An 18,899-nucleotide genomic window follows, 5' to 3' on the forward strand; every position below is an offset into this window, starting at 1 on the left:
AGGGGTACTGATGACAGGCAGGTACCATGAGCTTGGGGGTGTCCCACCTGCGTCTCCACTGGAGAGAATACACAGGAGTCATTGAGGAACAGGGTTGCAAGGACTATCTGAGGATATGTATGGGGTCAGCTGAGGACATGTTAAGGAGAGGCAAACATTGCACAGCTAGACACTGAGAGAAGGGAACAGAGTGGGGGCATGGCCAGAAAACTGGAACTGGGGAGCTGACAGGAGGCACCAAGACCTGCGAGGGCACAGGCTGGGCACCAGGTGAGAACAGCCCACACCTGGGGGCATTCACCAGGGGTAGATCTCTTCAGGGTCCCCCTGCCACAACTAGTTTTGAGTTCATGTGGTCCACCTGCTGGTGGGAATGTAGAAGCCATCAGACCTATGGAGGATGAGTTTTTCGGAGTCCAGCCCAGGAGAGGCCAAAACACCATGCCCCAGCAAGTGAGAATAATCCTTACTCCAAGACAAACACAGAACTGCACAAAATGAACATCCAGGGAAGGCTCCCAGGCAGGACCCGGTGGCCCCACACGTACCCATGTCAGTGCATGCAGTGCCTGGAATCTTACAGGAAGTGACCGAGCTGGACATGACCTGCTGCAAAGATTCAGAGACTTCTGAGCCCCGATCTTGGCCACTCGTGGCCCTTGGGTAGACTGGAGTGTCCACTCAGTCACTTGTTAGAGGAGGTGGCATGATCTGGGCCTCAGTGCCACGACCAACAGCGACTTCCAAGGGGAACATGGAAAGAGCAGAGGAAAAAAACTAGAGTTTTGGCTGGGGAGAGTGATGATGCCAGTGATCTGACCCAGCACCTAGTGCGAAGTTCTCCTGCATCACCCTGAGGTAGAAGTTCCTCTGGACCTTGCCTAAGAACTCCGTTCGTCCGGGGGGACACAGGCCCACATGCTCTAACATGAACGCGTCTAACTTCAGCGCAAGACACCCAGGAGCCCGTTTACTCTCCTGTCAGCGTCCTCCCCTGATGTGTCCCAGACGCCGTGCCCTGACGTACTCAGTCATGTACCCACCCTCCTGTCCCAGGCCCCCACACCTGAGATCACCATGGCCTGATATGGGGTAGACTACGAGTCTACCGTGCCTCGGCCATGTGCAGGGCGACGTGTCCCTGACATTCACACCTGTGGCCCACACGTCGCCCGCACTGTGGGGCGCGGAAAGCCCAACACATCTGAAACACAACCGCTGACCTTCCCCCGACACCGCCTCTTAACGATGGCCCCCGGTCCCAGACGCTCTTCGAAGACTTGCTTGATGACAGGCATGTACCATGTTTCTGGCTGGGACGTTTTTCTGAGTCTTGCTCCGGGCTCCGTAAAGCGGACACGGTGCCAGGGAGAGGGTTTCGGGGCGGTTGCGGGCACAGGCGGGCTTCTGCGGAGGCCCTGGCGAACGCCCCCGCGCGGCGCGGTCCGATGGCCCCACGGGGCCGCCCCTCCACTGTGAGGTCACCGGAGCTCAGCAACGTTCACTGCGGCCAGGACGCGTACAGGTCATCGAAGCAGAACTTACGGACTCTCGCGCCTTCGCTCGTTGGCGCTGCACATAGATGGCATCAGTCTGGTCACCAACCTCTTGTAGCTTTGGGCTGGACACAGTTTCCAGTAGTAACACCAGAGGCATCAATAAGACCAGCGGACCCTCCTCGAAACCGCCCACGGCCCAACGATCCCACTGCCGCAAACCGCCCCAAAGCCAGCGCCGAAAGTCGAATCCGAAAGCCCCGCCCCGCGCAGGGCCCGCCCGAACGTTTCCCCTTCCTGGGCCTCCATTGGCCAAGTCTGAACGGTCGCACGTCGAGGCGCCTTATGGGAAATGTAGTTCACGCCCCGCTTCAGGAGCTAGCGGCGCCCTCCCTTATCGCCTTGGCAACGACCCAGCCGCGCCGCGAGGAGAGCCGGGAATGGAGGTCGTGGCGTGAGGGGCGCCGAGCTACGGGAGGCGGAGGCCACGGGAGTTCCGGGAGTTCCGGCGTTGCCCGGCAGTCCGCAGTCCTCGGCGGGAAATCTGTCCCGGCGCCCCAGGCAGCTCTGCGTGGGCCGGAGTGACTTTCTCGCGATCCCCTGGGCGAGGTGAAGGGCAAGGACCCTTGCCGCGCCTTCCACGCTCCGTGCCCCACCGGCGAGTGGCTCCATCTTCCTCAGACTTGTCGCTCGCGGACAGGCGCCGTGGGTCTCCCGGGCCTCCGTACCGTCCTCCTTCCTCGCGGCTCCGGGAAGCGGCTCCCTGTCTTCGGACGCATTTCAACCGCGCGGGGAGAGCTTCCTGAGAAGATTCCACGACGGCCGAGGGTTTCAGCCCCTGGGACGCGTTTCAGCTGAGGCCGTGGGTCCAGGCCACGGATTCCGCCCGCACTGTCCGATGGCCGGGGAGGCGGAGGTGAGCAGAGGGTGCCTCCGAGGAATGAGGGGGGCCGCCAAGTGGGGGGCGGCGTGTGCCAGGGCAGTTGGAGGAGGGCAGGAGGTCTGCGTATGGTTCTCGGGGGAGGTCTTTGATGCAGGGCTGGGGCATGCCCTTGGCAGTGGGAGCCAATGGAGATGTGCCGCAGGACTGGGACAGGATGGGGTCGTAGTTGCTGTGCCAGGCACTCTGGAGCCGCATGTGCAGAACGGCGTGTGGAAGGCCAGGCGATTGCCTATAGGGTAAACTGGGGAGGTTGTGCTGAGGGTGTAGAGTTTTAGGCATTCTGCTGTCCATTTTTGTGCCTGTCGAGCAGGAGGCAGACTGGACCCTGGGACCAGGTACTTGGGACCTAAGGGAGAAGGATGAGCATAGGTTTGGTTGCGTCTGAGAGAGGTGATTTCTGGGACTGGAATTGGCAGGCAGGAGATAGAGTGGAGCCTGTGTGCTTGGCCCTGCACATAGATGGCATCAGTCTGGTCACCAGCCTGTTGTCGCTTTGGGCTGGACACAGTTTCCAGTAGTAACACCAGAGACATCAATAACACCAGCAGCTCTGATATTCCTCTGGGATAGGAGAAGGAAGGTATAAGGGTATGTGTAGGGAGTATAGTGAGGAGGGGTTTGGGTCTCATAGGGAAGGATAATGTCGGGGAGATGTGATAGGACCCTGAGATACAGGTCAAGGGCCTGAATATGTCCATCTGTCCATATTTTGGTTGTTTTTTTCTGCCCATCATTGACCCCAAGGTTCAGTTGGACCCATCATTGCAGGGCTTGGTGATGTTTGAGGATGTGGCGGTATATTTCTCCAGGGAGGAGTGGGGGCTCCTTAATGTGACCCAGAAGGGCCTATACCGGGATGTGATGCTGGAGAACTTTGCACTCGTTAGCTCACTGGGTAAGTCTCTCACACTGTCCCTCAGCACACTGACTACCCCCGCATTTTCCCCATGCGAAGTTCTGTCCGTAACGAAGCCAAACCACAGGAGCTGTTTCTTCCCAGATTCCCTGTTGTAGGTGTTGTGGGTGGTGGGACTCGGCTGTGTGCTCTTTCTCTGCCTTTTTCTGAGCAATGCTGTTGGCAGTCTCAACACCTCTTGCCCCAGGAGCCAGTGGAGCAGGTTTTGGGGGTCAGATGTTTCATAGTTTGCCCACCAAATCCCACCAAGCTCTGTCTCTTCCTGGCCAGTGACTCTTGAAGACATGGCTTCTCTGTGCTCCGGGTTTTGACTTCCTACAAAATAAATTTTGCAGGGACCTCCCTGGGCCAGCCTTGACCCATGAATTTTAATCAGAACAGTTTGAGGAATATTACCTTTTTTTTTTTTTTTCTTTTTTGCGACAAGAGTCTCGCTCTGTTGCCCAGGCTGGAGTGCAGTGGTGCAATCTTGGCTCACCACTACCTCCGCCTTCAGGGTTCAAGCGATTCTCCTGCCTGAGCCTCCCGAGTAGCTGGGACTACAGGCTTGTGCCACCATGCCCGGCTAATTTTTGTATTCTTAGTAGAGATGGCATTTCACTATGTTGGCCAGGCTGGTCTCGAACTCCTGACCTCATGATCTGCCCACCTTGGCCTCCCAAAGTGCTGGGATTACAGGCATGAGCCACCATACCTGGCTTGATGCTATTTTAAATGGAATTGTTTTTTTAATTTAATTTTGGACTGTTTGTTGCTAGTTGTAGAAATGTAATCGGTTTTTGTATACTAATCTTGTATCCTGTAGCATTACTAAGTCTGTTTTTTTTTTTTTGACACGGAGTCTCGCTCTGTCGCCCAGGCTGGAGTGCAGTGGCCGGATCTCAGCTCACTGCAAGCTCCGCCTCCCGGGTTCACGCCATTCTCCTGCCTCAGCCTCCCGAGTAGCTGGGACTACAGGCGCCCGCCACCTCGCCCGGCTAGTTTTTTTTGTATTTTTTAGTAGAGACGGGGTTTCACCGTGTTAGCCAGGATGGTCTCGATCTCCTGACCTCGTGATCCGCCCGTCTCGGCCTCCCAAAGTGCTGGGATTACAGGCTTGAGCCACCGCGCCCGGCCAACTAAGTCTGTTTATTAGTTCAAATAGTTTTTTAGTGGATTCCTTCCTATTTCCATATATAAGATCATGCCATCTATGAATAGAAATAGTTTTACTTCTTCCTTTGCCTCACTGACCTAGCTAGACCCTCCAGTACTTTATTCAGTAGAAATGGGGAGAGAAGACATCCTTGTTCCCTATCTTGAGGGTGTTCAGTCTTTCACTATTAAGTATAGTGTTAGCTGTTGGTTTTTTGCAGATGCCCATTTCAGGTGAGGAAGTTCCCTGCTCTTTCTAGTTCATTTAATGTGTTTACTAAGAAAAGTCACGGTCAGGTGCAGTAGCTCATGCCTGTAATTTCAGCACTTTGGAAGGCCAAGGCGGGTGGATTACCTGAGGTGAGGTCAGGAGTTCAAGACCAACGTGGTCAACATGGTGAAACCCCATCTCTACTAAAAATAAAAAATTAGCTGTGAAAGGGGGCACATGCCTGTAATCCCAGCTACTTGGGAAGCTGAGGCAGGAGAATCGCTTGAACCTGGTAGGTGGAGGTTGCAGTGAGCTAAGATTGTGCCATTGCACTCCAGTCTGGGCAGAAGAGCAAACTCCGTCTCAAAAAAAAGAAAAAAGAAAAGAAAGGTCCCTAGATTTTGTCAAATGCTTTTCCAATGTCTAATGAAATAATTGTGTGATTTTTGTCCTTTCTTCTGTTAACGTGGTGTATTACAATAATTGTCTTGTTTTTTTTGAGACAGAGTCTTGTTCTGTCTCCAGGCTGGAGTGCAGTGGTGCGATCTCGGCTCACTGCAACCTCCACCTCCAGGGTTCAAGTGATTTTCCTGCCTCAGCCTCCCGAGTAGCTGGGACTATAGGTGCACACCACCATACCCAGCTAATTTTTGTATTTTTCATAGAGATGGGGTTTCACCATGTTGGCAAGGATGGTCTCAATCTCTTGACCTTGTGATCTACCCGTCTCGGCCTCCCAACAGTAACTGATTTTCAAATGTTCAACCTTGCATTACTGGGATAAATTCCCTGTCATGGCTTATAATACTTGTTTTTTTTTTTTTTTTTTTTTTTTTTTTTTTTTTTAGACAGAGTCTTACTTTGTCACCCAGGCTGCAGTTCAGTGGCACAATCTCGGCTCATTGTAACCTCCACCTCCTGGGTTCAAGTGATTCTCCTGCCTCAGCCTCCCGAGTAGCTGGGATTACAGGCATGCACCACTATGCCCGGCTAATTTTTTTATTTTTAGTAGAGACGGGGGTTTCACCATATTGGCCAGGGTGGTCTTGAACTCCCGACCTCAGGTGATCCACCCGCCTCGGCCTCCAAAGTGCTGAGATGACAGGTGTGAGCCACCATCCCCGACCAGTGGTGTAGTTTTCTTATAATGTCTCTGTATTGAGTATGAGGGTAATTTTGGCGTCAGTGGATGAGTTGGGAATGTTTCCTTCTCTTCTGTTTTCTGGAAGAGTTTGTCAAGTATTGGTGTTGATTCTTATTTCAGTGTTGTTAGTATTCACCATTGAAGCCATCGGGGCTTGGGGTTATGTGCCTGTTGGGGGGAAAGTTTTTTAATAACAACAAGAAAAACCTCTTTGTTACACTTTTATTTAGACTTTTTTATTTCTTCTTGAATCAGTTAGTTTTGATAGTTTGTGTCTACTCGGGAATTTGTCCATTTCATCTAAGTTGTCTAATTTGTTGGCATACATTTTTACATAGTATTTCATTATTTTTTAATTTTTCCATTCCTGTTTGAAGTTGTATTGAGTCTTCTCTCTGTTTCTTGTCACTCTAGGTAAATGTTTGCCAATTTTGTTGATTTTTTCAAATAACCAAATTTTGGTTTGTTGATTCCCTTTTTTTAATCTCTGTTTCATTTGTTTCTGCTCTAATATTTATTATTTTCCTCCTTTTGCTATCTTTGGGTTTAGTTGTTTTTCTTTTTCTTGTTCCTTGAGATGTAAAGTTAGGTTATTGGTTTGAGATCTTTTAAAATATGGGTATTTATAGCTATAATGTTCCCACTAAGCACTGCGTTTTCTGCATCCCATAATTTTTTGTTGTGTTTTTTTTTTCTTTTTCTGTTTTCTTTTTTTACTTTTTCTTTTTGAGATGGAGTCTTGTTGCCCAGGCTGGACTGCAATGGCGCAATCTTGGCTCACTGCAATCTCCACCTCCTGGGTTCAAGTGATTCTCCTGCCTCAGCCTCCCAAGTCGCTGGGATTACAGGCATGTGCTGCCATGCCCGGCTAATATTTTTGTTTTTGTTTTTGTTTTTGTTTTTGTTTTTTGAGATGGAGTCTTATGCCGCCCAGGCTGGAGTGCAGTGGTGCAATCTTGGCTCACTGCAACCTCCGCCCCCCAGGTTCAAGCGATTCTTCTGCCTTAGTCTCCCAAATGGCTGGAATTACAGGCATGTGCCACTACGCCTAATTTTTGTATTTTTTTTTTTTTTGTATAGACGGGGTTTTGCCATGTTAGCCAGGCTGGTCTCGAACTCCTGACCACAGGTGATCTGCCCACCTCGGCCTACCAAAGTGCTGGGATTACAGGCGTGAGCCACCGCGCCTGGCCTAATTTTGTATTTTTAGTGGAGACGGGGTTTCTCCATGTTGGTCAGGCTGGTCTTGAACTCCCGACCTTACATGATCCACCTGCCTCGGCCTCCCAAAGTGCTGGGATTACAGGTGTGAGCCACCGCCCAGTCTGTTGTGTTTTTATTTTCATTCCTCTCAAAGTACTTTGTAATTTTCATATGATTTATTTGTTCTTTGACTCTGGATTTTTAGGAATGTTTTGTTTAAATTCCTTAAATTTGTGAGTTTCCCAAATTTCTTTCTGTTGTTGATTTCTGTTTTAATTCATTTGTGGACAGAGAACGTACTTGATGTTATTTCAGTCCTTTGAAATCTGTTGAGACTTATTTATTTATTTGTTTGTTTGTTTGTTTGTTTTGAGACAGAGTCTCACTCTGTCGCCCAGGCTGGAGTGCAGTGGCATGATCTCGGCTCACTGCAAACTCTGCCTCCTGGGTTCATATCATTCTCCTGCCTCAGCCTGCCGAGTAGCTGGGACTACAGGCGCCCGCCACCACGCCTGGGTAATTTTTTTTTTTGTATTTTTAGTAGAGACAGGGTTTCACTGTGTTAGCAAGGATTGTCTCAATCTTCTGACCTTATGATCCACCCGCCTCAGCCTCCCAAAGTGCTGGGATTACAGGCGTGAGCCACTGTACCCGGCCGAGCCTTATTTTATATCCTAACAAATGGTATGTTCTGAAGACCGTTCCATGTGCACGTGACAATGTATATCCTGCTGTTGTTAGATGGCATGCTCTGTAGGTGTCTGTTAGGGCTAGTTGGTTTTCATTGTTGTTCAAGTCTGCTATGTCCTCGTTCATTTTCTTCTTAGTGGTTCTATTCATTATTGATGGTAGGAAATTACAATCTTTACTATTGCTGAACTGTCTGTTTCTTCAGTTATGTCAGTTTTGGTTCACAGAAAGGCTTTTTTTTTTTCCTTTTGTTTGTTTGTTTGTGTTTTTGAGACGGAGTCTCACACTGTCCCCCAGGCTGGAGTGCAGTGGCGTGATCTCAGCTCACTGCAAGCTCCGCCTCCCAGGTTCATGCCATTCTCCTGCCTCAGCCTCCTGAGTAGCTGGGACTACAGTTGCCTGTCACCACACCCGGCTAATGTTTTGTATTTTTAGTAGAGATGGGGTTTCATCGTGTTAGCCAGGATAGTCTTGATCTCCTGACCTCGTGATCCACCCGCCTTGGCCTCCCAAAGTGATGGGATTACAGGTGTGAACCACCGTCCCTGGCCTGTTTGTTTGTTTTTGAGACAGGGTCTCACTCTGTTGCCCAGGCTGGAGTGCAGTGGTGTAATCATGACTCACTGATGCTTTGACCTCCTAGGCTCAAGCAATCCTCTCACTATGGCCTCCCTAGTAACTGGGACTGCAGGTGGTGCATGCCATCATGCCTAGCTAATTAAAATAATATATTTTTTGTAGAGTTGGGGTCTTACTGTGTTGCCCAGGCTGGTTGCGAACATCTGGGCTTAACGATCTCCTACCTCACTTTCCAGAGTGCTAGGATCGCAGGCATGAGCCACCATGCCCAGCCTGTTTCTTTTACTACCTGTCGCCCGCAGGACTTGCACCTTCGAGATCCCCTGTGTTTTCCCAACTGGAGAAGGATGAACAGTTGTGGGTGCCCAGCTGGGTGGATGTGACTCCAGTCAGCAGAGCAGAAGCCAGGAGAGGTTTTGGTCTTGGTAAGTGGCATGGAGGGGAATACCTTGGTTTCAACAGTGGGCTCACAGAATGCTGAGTATCTGCATACACTGTTACCTTGGTGTTGAGGGCAGTGACCATACCTTATTTCCTTCCACCTTTCCTGTCTTATCTGGACACTGTGCAGTCTGCCATCTCTACCATGACTTTAGGCCCCGCATGTTCCTGCTTGTCTGGCCTGTGTGTCCTCATTGCCCTTCTCTGTATCTGTGCAGAGCTGTCTATTATTGGCGACTCAGTGCGTGTCTTGAGATGTGCTCATATCCTTAAACAGGTATTTGAACTTCAGCCCATCCTTAATTTTTACTTAAACACTAGCTACTACTTTGGAATCACATTTTGCTGGGTCTAGATGCATGCCTCCTCATAATGCTTGACTGTCCCCAGCAGCCAAGGCCCTGCTGAAACCGTTTGCAGAGGGGTGACTTGGAGACCCCACTTCTCTTCCCTGCACTGCATCCTATCTTGTGCCTTCACCTCAGTTGAGGTTTTCCTTATTCTGTAGTCTGGTGGAGCCATGTTCAGTTGGGCCAGGCTTTCCCAGTCCAGACCTTTCCTAGCAACCTTTCAGCAATTCTTTTTTTTTTTTTTGAGACGGAGTTTTGCTCTTATTGCCTAGGCTGGAGGGCAGTGGCGCGATCTCAGCTCACCGCAACGTCCGCCTCCGGATTCAAGTGATGCTCCTGCCTCAGCCTCCCAAGTAGCTGGGATTCCAGGCATACGCCACCATGCCTGGCTAATTTTGTATTTTTAGAGGAGACGGGGTTTTGTCATGTTGGTCAGGCTGGTCTTGAACTCCTGACCTCAGGTGATCTGCCCAGCTTGGCCTCCCAAAGCACTGGGATTACAGGCGTGAGCCACCGCACCTGAGCCTTTCAGCAATTCTATGGAGTCCCTTTGGGTGTGTCTGACATGCACTGGTGATGAAGGTACCTCCTCTCTCTAGTTCAACTCTTAGTAACAGATTCATCTCTGCTTTCAGATGGTCTATGTAGAGTGGAGGATGAGAGAGCCCGTCCTAAGCATCTAAAGAGCTACAGAGTCATCCAGCCCCAGGACACTCATGGTGAGGGGAAACCAAGAAGGCACACTGAGCATGGGGCAGCCTTCCCACCTGGTTCCAGTTGTGGGCAACAGCAAGAAGTCCATGTGGCCGAGAAGCTGTTCAAATGCAGTGACTGTGGGAAGGTGTTCTCAAAGGCCTTCGCCCTCCTTGACCATCTGATAACGCATGCTGAAGACAGACCCTTCAGATGCCCAGCAGGCAGAAGTGCTTCCAAGGAGAAGTCAACTCACATTAATCCCCGAAAAATTCGACCTGGAGAAACAGCCCATGTGTGTAATGAGTGTGGGAAGGCCTTCTGTTACCCGTCCAAGTTGAGGAAACACCAGAAGGTTCACACAGGCATAAAACCTTTTAAGTGTAGTGACTGTGGGAAAACCTTCAACCGCAAAGACGCCCTGGTTCTACACCAGAGGATTCACACTGGAGAAAGGCCTTATGAGTGCAGCAAATGTGGGAAAACCTTCAGTGTTCTGTCTACCCTCATTCGGCACCGGAAAGTGCACATTGGAGAAAGGCCCTATGAGTGTACAGAATGTGGGAAGTTCTTTAAATACAGTAATAGCTTCATTCTTCACCAGAGAGTTCACACTGGAGAAAGGCCTTTTGAATGCAAGCAATGTGGGAAAGCCTACGTGACCCGTTCAGGCCTCTATCAGCACTGGAAAGTCCACACTGGGGAACGGCCCTATGAATGTAGCCTGTGTGGGAAAACCTTCACTACCAGATCCTACCGCAATCGGCACCAGCAGTTCCACACTGAAGAGAGGTCTTATGAATGTACAGAGTGTGGGAAAGCCTTCAAACATAGTTCCACCCTCCTTCAGCACAAGAAAGTCCATACTTCAGAAAGGCCCCAGGGGGACAGCTCACATGGGAAAGTCATTAGCTGCTAGCACCGTGTTCATCAGGAAGGGTCTTTTTCCAGAAAGGAGATTGAGGAGAGTGGCCATGAGAGTGCCATGTGAAAGAAGCTAAACCTTGTACATCCCAACATCCACCCCGGGGAGAGTTCCCATGTGTGCCTGGCGTGTGGGAAGCTTTCAGGAGCCACACTGCACTCTGAATTGCCTGTGGCTGTTGGGAGTGTCACATCACTGTCAGTTTATCCACCGCCATCCTCCTCTGTCCACCCCGTAAGGTCCCTACAGCAAGTGGGACAGGAGACCTTGTGCTCCTTGCTCTAAACAGTAGAGAATCATTAATGGTAGAGCCCAAAACAGATCTCATTCCCTACCCCTGACTGGTTTAGCTGTGGACATGACCCACCTCTGGCCAGAGGAGCTGAGCTGGTATCTGCTGGGGGCTTCCTGGGAAGGTTTACCACTTTCATGGACATGGTTGACATCATACGTGGTATTTGTCATGCTCTAGCATGGACTGTCTCATACTGCTCTGGACTGTGTGGCAATAAAGGCTTTATGGTTTAAGCCGCTTAAATTTTTTTTTTAAATATTTTTGAGATGGTCTTATTCTGTTGCCCAGGCTGGAGTGCAATGGTGCCATCATAGCTCACCGCAACTTTGAACTCCTGGTCTCAAGGGATCTTCCTGTTTCAGCCTCCTGAGTAGCTGGCACTACAGGTGTGTGCCATCACACCTGGCTAATTTTTTTTTTTTTTTTTCGTAGACACGGTCTCGCTACATTGCCCAAGCTGGTCTCGAACTCTGAGCCTCAAGCTATTCTCCTGCTTTGGCCTCCCAAAGTGCGGGGAGCCACTGTGCCTGGCCTAGTTTTTTTAGAGACAGGGTCTCACGCTCTTGCCCAGGCTGGAGTGCAGTGGTGTGATCCTAGCTCATTGCAGACTTGAACTACTGGACTCAAGTGATCCTCCTGTTTCAGCATCTTGAATAGCTAGGATTGTACTTGTGTGGCACTATGCCTGGCTAATTTAAAAAATTTTTTACAGAGACAGGATCTTGCTACATTGCCCAGGCTGGTCACGAACTCCTTGCCTCAAGCAGTTCTCTTGCCTCAGCCTTCCAAAGTGCTGATACTATAGTTGTGAGCCACTGTGCCTTGCCAAGTCACTTTTAATATTGAGGTTCTGGGGCTGGGCGCCAGTGGTTCACACCTGTAATCCCAGTACTTTGGGAGGCTGAGGCGGGCAGATCACGAGGTCAGGAGATCAAGACCATCCTGGCTAACATGGTGAAACCCCGTCTCTACTAAAAATACAAACAAAATTAGCCGGGTGTGGTGGCGGATGCCTGTAGTCCCAGCTACTTGGGAGGCTAAGGCAGAAGAATGGCGTGAACCCGGGAGGCAGAGCTTGCAGTGAGCCAAGATCACACCACTGCACTCCAGCCTGGGCAATAGAGCAAGACTCCATCTCAAAAAAAAAAAAAAAAAAATTGAGATTCTGATCCCTGTACTTGGAGAGATTGTTGAGAATAGAATCAGGCACTATCACCATAAGTTGAGGGAATGGCTTTTGTGGGGGTGGTCTCTTGAGTTTTTTCTGCCTCAGTGGGGATGGCAGGATGACAGAAAATAGCTCTAATCAAGGTTGGCCTAATTTGTTTTGGCCCCTGAGTCCTCCAGGGAAAGACTTGTAGCCTGGATGTCAGGCTTTTTTTTGTGGGTCCAGAGCTCACCTTGAGGAAGGGAATAGTTGGTGAGAGATCTTCTGTATGTTTATGGACAGAAAAAGTTGCGTTCTTTGTTCCCAGGGAATGTTCCAGAACTTCCAGCATTAGTCAGAAGGAGCTATTTCCATTTTCAGCTCAGAAGCCATATTCTCCAAAATCTGGAACATTGAGGTAAGTTCTAGACTGACTGTAAAACCCTTAGGGGCCTGCTGGGTAGAGTAATCTGAGTATAGTAAGTGGGCATAGAAATAGTGAAGCAGTATGGAGTGAAGTGTCTGGTAAACAAGAGGGCTTGTGCCAGTTCTAAAGACGCATCCACAAATGTTCCAGCAACTGAGGTTTCATGGAGTGAGGGCACCAGAACTCAGCAATCGCAGACCTGTTATTTGTAGCAAGCTCACTGTCAGCAAATAATTTACAGACTTTATGGATTCTCATATACTCTCTGGGCTGTTCTCTTCTCATGGCCATTATCCTGAGACTGAAGGATTCTGTAGTCATGGGATGTGCCTTTTCTGACCTGGCCAGTACTCCCGGTGTCTCTGGATGCTGTGGCCTTTTCCACTGTCAAGTTTTTGCAGTCACAGCGTCAGGGCTCTCCCTCTAGGGCTCAAGGGAGACAGGTGATGTAACCAAAGTATGGATCCAGATCTTGGGGTTTATGGGGCCTTTTCCAAGTCTTGCTCTGTCACACAGCCTGGAGTGCAGTGGTGTGATCACGGCTCACTGCACCCTTGACTTCTGGGACTCAAGTGATCCTTCTACCTCAGCCTCCTGAGTAGCAGAGACTACAGGTGCATGCCACCATACCCAACTAATTAAAAAAAAAAATCGTTTTAGGCTGGGCGTAGTGGCCCATGCATGTAATCCTAGCACTTTGGGAGGCCAAGGTGGGCAGATCACTTTAGGTCAGGAGATCGAAACCAGCCTGGCCAACATGGTGAAACCCCATCTCTACTAAAAATACAAAAAAATTAACAGGGCATGGTGGTGGGCACCTGTAATCCCAGCTACTTGGGAGGCTGAGGCAGGAGAATTGCTTGAACCTGGGAGGCAGAGGTTGCAGTGAGCCAACATTGCACCACTGCACTCCAGCCTGGGCAACAGAGCAAGACTCTGTCTCAAAAAAAAAATTTTTTTGGCTGGGCGCGGTGGCTCACGCCTGTAATCCCTGCACTTTGGGAGGCCGAGGCGGGCGGATCACGAGGTCAGGAGATCGAGACCATCCTGTCTAACACGGTGAAACCCCGTCTCTACTAAAATACAAAAAAAATTAGCCGGGCGAGGTGGCGGGCGCCTGTAGTCCCAGCTACTCGGGAGGCTGAGGCAGGAGAATGGCGCGAACCCGGGAGGCGGAGCTTGCAGTGAGCCGAGATGGTGCCACTGCACTCCAGCCTGGGCGACAGAGTGAAGACTCCGCCTCAAAAAAAAAAAAAAAATTTTTTTTGGTGGGGGGTCAGGATTAGTGGCTTATGCCTGTAATGCCGGCACTCTGGGAGACTGAGGTGGGAGGATCGCTTGAGCCGAGAAGTTCATGACCAGCCTGGGCAACATGGCAAGACCCCATCTCTTTTTTTTTTTTTTAAGAGATAAGGTTTTGCCATGTGCTCAGGCTGATCTTGAACTCTTGGGCTCAAGTGATCTTCCAGCCTCAGACTCCCAAAGTGCTGGGTTTACAGGTGTGACACTGTTCCTGGCTTATACCCAATTTTTTTTTTTTTTTTTTTTGAGACGGAGTCTCACTCTGTTGCCCAGGCTGGAGTGCAGTGGCGCGATCTCAGCACACTGCGACCTCTGCCTCCTGGGGTCAAGCGATTCTCCTACCTCAGCCTCCCAAGTAGCTGGGATGATAGGCACCTGCCACCGTGCCTGGCTAATTTTGGTATTTTTAGTAGAGACGGGATTTCACCATGCTGGCCAGGCTGGTCTCGAACTCCTGACCTTGTGATCTGCCCACCTCAGCCTCCCAAAGTGCTGGGATTACAGGCGTAAGCCACCACGCCCAGCCTATATACCCACTCTTAAAGACATACAAGATGCTAAATGTTATTCAGAATGGGCTAGAAAATGGGTGGTAACTTCCGGGTGTTGCCAAGGCAATGGCAAACTGCCATGGCAATGACGGGCCTGTCTTGTGGGGAAGTGCTTTCAGCCTCTTGCTGATTTCAGCGTCTTCAACCTGCTCTGGAGTAGAGTTCCATCTGCCTCCTCCCTCAGCTTCACAAAAATCCATTGAGGGAGGAATTACCTTCATTTTCCATTGCTTCCCCACTTCCCCAGCCTGTGCACTCAGACTGGCTGCTGGATAGGATATTGATCACCTTGCTGCCTATGGAAATCTCATTGCTGGCCGGCGCGGTGGCTCACGCCTGTTATCCCAGCACTTTGGGAGGCCGAGGCGGGTGGATCACGAGGTCAGGAGATTGAGACCATCCTGGCTAACACGGTGAAACTCCGTCTCTACTAAAAATGCAAAATATTAGCCGGGTGTGGTGGTGGGCGCCTGTAGTCCCAGCTACTCGGGATGCTGAGGCAGGAGAATGGCGTGAACCCAGGAGGTGAAGCTTGCAGTGAGCCGAGATCGTGCCACTGCACTCCAGCCTGGGTGACTGAGCGAGACTCCATCTCCAAAAAAGAAAAAAAAGAAATCTCAGTGCTGCTTTTTTGGGGTGAATGGATGCCAATTCAAATTGTTAAGTTTTTTTTTTTTTTTTTTTGAGACGGAGTCTCCCCATCGCCCAGGCTGGAGTGCAGTGGCGCAGTCTCAGCTCCCAGGTTCAAGTGATTCTCTTGCCTCAGCCTCCCGAGTAGCTGGGATTACAGGCGTGTGGCTCCATACCGGCTAATTTTTGTATTTTTAGTAAAGACGGGGTTTCACCATGTTGGTCAGGCTGGTCTCAAACTCCTGACCTCGTGATCCGCCCACTTTGGCCTCACGAAGTGCTGGGGGATTACAGGTGTGAGCCACTGCGCCCAGCTGTGTAATTTTAAAAATGTAATTTATAAAAGCATAAAATTATGAAATACTTAGAAATAAATTTGACAAAATTATGCAAGACTTGTACACTGAAAACTACAAAACGTTGCTGAGAGAGACTGATTGAAGAACACCTAAGTAAATGAGGACGTTTACCATGTTCATGAACTGGAAGTCTCAATATGTTAATCCTCCCCAAGTTGATTTGCAGATTCAATGCAGTCCCAATAAAAATGTCACTAGGTTTTTTTTTGGTTTTGACTTGCTCTGTAACCAGAGCCAGAGTGCAGTGGTGCGATCTTGTCTCACTGCAACCTCCGCCTCCCAGGTTCAAGCAATTCTCCTGCCTCAGCCCCTCAAGTAGCTGGGACTACAGGTGCGCACCACCACGCCTGGCTAATTTTTGTATTTTTAGTAGAGACTGGGTCTCACCATGTTGGCCAGGCTGGTCTCGAACTCCGCACCTCAAGTGATTTGCCCACCTCGGCTTCCCAAAGTGCTGGGATTACAGGTGTGAGCCACTGTTGGCTTTCTTAAAAACAGAAATATACTTGCTAATTCTAAAATTCACATGGAAATGCAGAGGACCAAACAACTTTAAAATGAATAAAGAATTTATATAGCATGATTTCAAGACTTACTACAGAGCTACAGTTAAAAAAAAAGACAAATTAAGTAGAACCGAATCTAGAAATAGACACACATAGATCATCAATTGATTTTAGAGAGAGCAGCAGAGGTAATTCAGTGGAGGAAAGTATAGTCTTTTCAACACAGAGTGCGGGAACAATTGGATAGCCATACTCCAACAGAAGCAAAGAAAACAGAATGGAAACCTTGATCCTTAAATCACACCGCATTAAAAATTAAATTGAGAGGGGGCTCCAAGATGGCTGAATAGAGGCATCTGGCAATTGCCTCTTCCACAAAGAGGCAACGAAATAGCGAAATAGCGAGGAGATTATCACATTTTGAATACGGTACCTAAGAGAAAACTATGGAATTCAGCAGAGAAGTGACAGGAAACACCTGAGGCACAGAAGAAGGAAGTTAGAATCCAACTTGGCTGGGAGAGGCTCCCGAGTGCAGGGAAAGGGAAAGTGAGACATCCTCAGTGGTCCAAGTTCCTACCATGGTCTCCAGCCATCCCAGTCACAAGAGATCCCCTTCATCTTTTTTTTTTTTTTTTTTTTTTTTTTTCTGGAGGGCAGTGGTGTGATTTCAGTTCACTGCAACCTTCCCCTCCCGGGTTCAAACAATTCTCGTACCTCAGCCTCCCAAGTAGCTGGGATTACAGGTGCCCACCACTATGCCTGGCTAATGTTTGCATTTTTAGTAGAGACGGGGTTTCACCATGTTGGCCAGGCTGGTCTCGAACACCTGACCCCAATTGATCCACCCGCCTCCGCCTCCCAAAGTGCTGGGATTACAGGTGTGAGCCACTGCACCTGGCCAGATCTCCTTAATCTTTACAGCCCCTGAGACTAGCATAGGGATTTGTCTAGAGTTTGCATAATGACATTATTCCATACAGGGAGCTCATGTGGTGTCCCGCCTCCCCCCACACCCCACCCCTTTCACTGCTGGACCTAAGGTCAGATGCTGCATGGCCATACTTGAGAGACCAGACTGTATCGTGCCTTGGGACCCAACGACCCTGCATCTACACAACCCTGGAGCCCCTCTGACATCCCCCTACATCCATCTTTAAGGCTGCAGTGGCTGTACAGGGGTTGGACCCAGCAGTGTGGTCGGGTCCCCTGCACTCTAGCAGTGTAGTTCCCCTGGAGGTTGCCCCGGGGACAAGGGGAGCCAAAGTGTGTACTCCCCAGAGCCTGAAAGCTGCTTGCCTGGGGCTGCTGCCACCAACAGCAACCCTACTCCCCTCCCAATATCAGGGCCACCACACACTTGCACACACCCTGAGGACAGGTTCTCCCTGGCACAGATGCCGGCAGTGGTGGACAGGGAAGCACCGGTGATTCCTAGGACTCCAGGCAGTGTGCTTGAGTGGTATCCACACTGCCTGGGGCCCTAGAGATCACCCTTCCCTGTCCTCCACTGCTGGCATCTATGCACTCTTCCTGGGGGCCTGAGGATTTGCCCACTCAGTCTGTTGCCACCACCAGCACCCTCCCATACCTGCCACCTGGGGTTCTGGAGACTGGTCAGCCCTGCCTGTTGCAGACAATAGTAATGCCTGTGCATGCTGCCTGGGAACTTGAGGATTGTCCCGCCACTGGTGCCATTGCCCATGCCACACATGCTTCCTAGGGGCCCAAGGACCTTGTTTGGCCCACCTCTGCCACTGCCGGCACCTGAGCAAGCCACCTGTAGGCCTAAGAATTAGCCTGCCTGATTTCACCTGTAAAGATACATAAAGACCGAAAGTAACACGATGGAAAAAAGTACTCCATGCAGATAGAAAATGGAGTAAAATGGAGCGAGAGGAACTAATAAAACCTACTTTAAGTCAAGAGGCCTAGTGTGATGGTACACACCTAAATTCCCAGCACTTTGGAGGCTTAGGTGAGAAGATTACTTGAAGCCAGGAATTAGACCAGCCTGGGCAACATAGTGAGACCCCTGTCTCTACAAAAAGAAAAGAAAAAGACAGTGAACATCATTATAAATGATAAAGAGATCAACTTAGCAGGAGGATATAACAATTACCAATATATATGTACCCAACACAGGAGGACCCAGATATATAAAGCAAATATTCTATCTAAAGAGAGAGGTAGACCCTGATACAGTAATAGGAACTTTAATGCTCCACTCTCAGCATCAGATAGATCATCTAGATAGGAAATTAATGAACACTGGATTTATTTTTTTATTATTATTATTATTTTTTGAGACAGAGTCTCACTCTGTCGCTCAGGCTGGAGTGCAGTGGCGTGATCTTGGCTCACTGGAAGCTCCGCCTGCTGGGTTCCCATCATTCTTCTGCCTCAGTCTCCCGAGTAGCTGGGACTACAGGCACCTGCCACCACGCCTGTAGTCCCAGCTACTTGGTAGGCTGAGGCAGGAGAATGGCTTGACTCAGAGAGACTGATTGAAGAACACCTAAGTAAATGAGGACATTTACCATGTTCATGAACTGGAAGTCTCAATATGTTCAACAAGAGTGAACCTCAGTCTCGAACAAAACAAAACAAACAACAACAACAACAAACAAGCAAAAGGAAAAGGAAAAACATGTTGGGAGAAAATATTTGCTAAATATATTTGACATCTTTTATCTCAAATATATAAATAACACAAGTTGATTATAAGTTGATAATCATCCCAAGTTAAAAATGGGCAAAAGATCTGAACAAACATTCTTTGAAAGAAGATATATGGTTATCAAATAAACACTTGAAAAGTTCAATATCACTAGTCATTCAGGAAATGCAAATTTAAACTATGATGAGATACCACTACACATTTATTAGAATTATTAAAATGAAAAAGACAAACATACAAAAATATGGCAAGAATGTGGAGAAACTAGAACTCTCAG

At 49.3% G+C, this 18,899-nt stretch overlaps 1 protein-coding gene and 1 long non-coding RNA gene across 5 annotated transcripts; one reads left to right on the forward strand and one right to left on the reverse strand.

Annotated features, from left to right (window-relative positions):
* On the forward strand, positions 1-11,263 carry ZNF584 (zinc finger protein 584). 4 transcript variants are annotated; one of them, XM_077980233.1, is made up of 5 exons: positions 1,880-2,412; positions 3,208-3,334; positions 8,619-8,741; positions 8,913-9,034; positions 9,743-11,263. In XM_077980233.1, exons 1-5 carry the CDS (start codon positions 2,395-2,397, stop codon positions 9,788-9,790), a joined length of 438 nt encoding a protein of 145 aa, XP_077836359.1. In that variant the 5' UTR covers positions 1,880-2,394; the 3' UTR covers positions 9,791-11,263. The 4 variants fall into 4 exon arrangements, with proteins under 4 accessions (XP_001097216.1, XP_014980494.1, XP_077836359.1 ...); XM_001097216.5 differs by lacking the exon at positions 8,913-9,034 and having other exon boundaries at positions 1-2,412; positions 3,184-3,334; XM_015125008.3 differs by lacking the exon at positions 8,913-9,034 and having other exon boundaries at positions 1,851-2,412.
* A 5,300-nt stretch (positions 11,264-16,563) lies between these two features.
* Positions 16,564-18,593, reverse strand: LOC144337150 (uncharacterized). The gene is made up of 3 exons (XR_013409822.1): positions 18,388-18,593; positions 17,454-17,892; positions 16,564-17,330 (listed from the first exon to the last, which is right to left on the reverse strand). It is a non-coding gene; the product is annotated as an uncharacterized LOC144337150 (long non-coding RNA).
* Between the last annotated feature and the right edge of the window lie 306 nt (positions 18,594-18,899).

This window comes from Macaca mulatta, chromosome 19 (genome assembly GCF_049350105.2).
Source record: "Macaca mulatta isolate MMU2019108-1 chromosome 19, T2T-MMU8v2.0, whole genome shotgun sequence".
NCBI lineage: Eukaryota > Metazoa > Chordata > Mammalia > Primates > Cercopithecidae > Macaca > Macaca mulatta.

Bases quoted from the DNA above. Each gene is read 5' to 3' on its own strand.
- ZNF584 (XM_001097216.5), top strand. The intron at 3,335-8,618 runs GTAAGTCTCTCA...TGTCGCCCGCAG, and splicing joins TGCACTCGTTAGCTCACTGG to GACTTGCACCTTCGAGATCC. The intron at 8,742-9,742 runs GTAAGTGGCATG...CTCTGCTTTCAG, and splicing joins CAGGAGAGGTTTTGGTCTTG to ATGGTCTATGTAGAGTGGAG.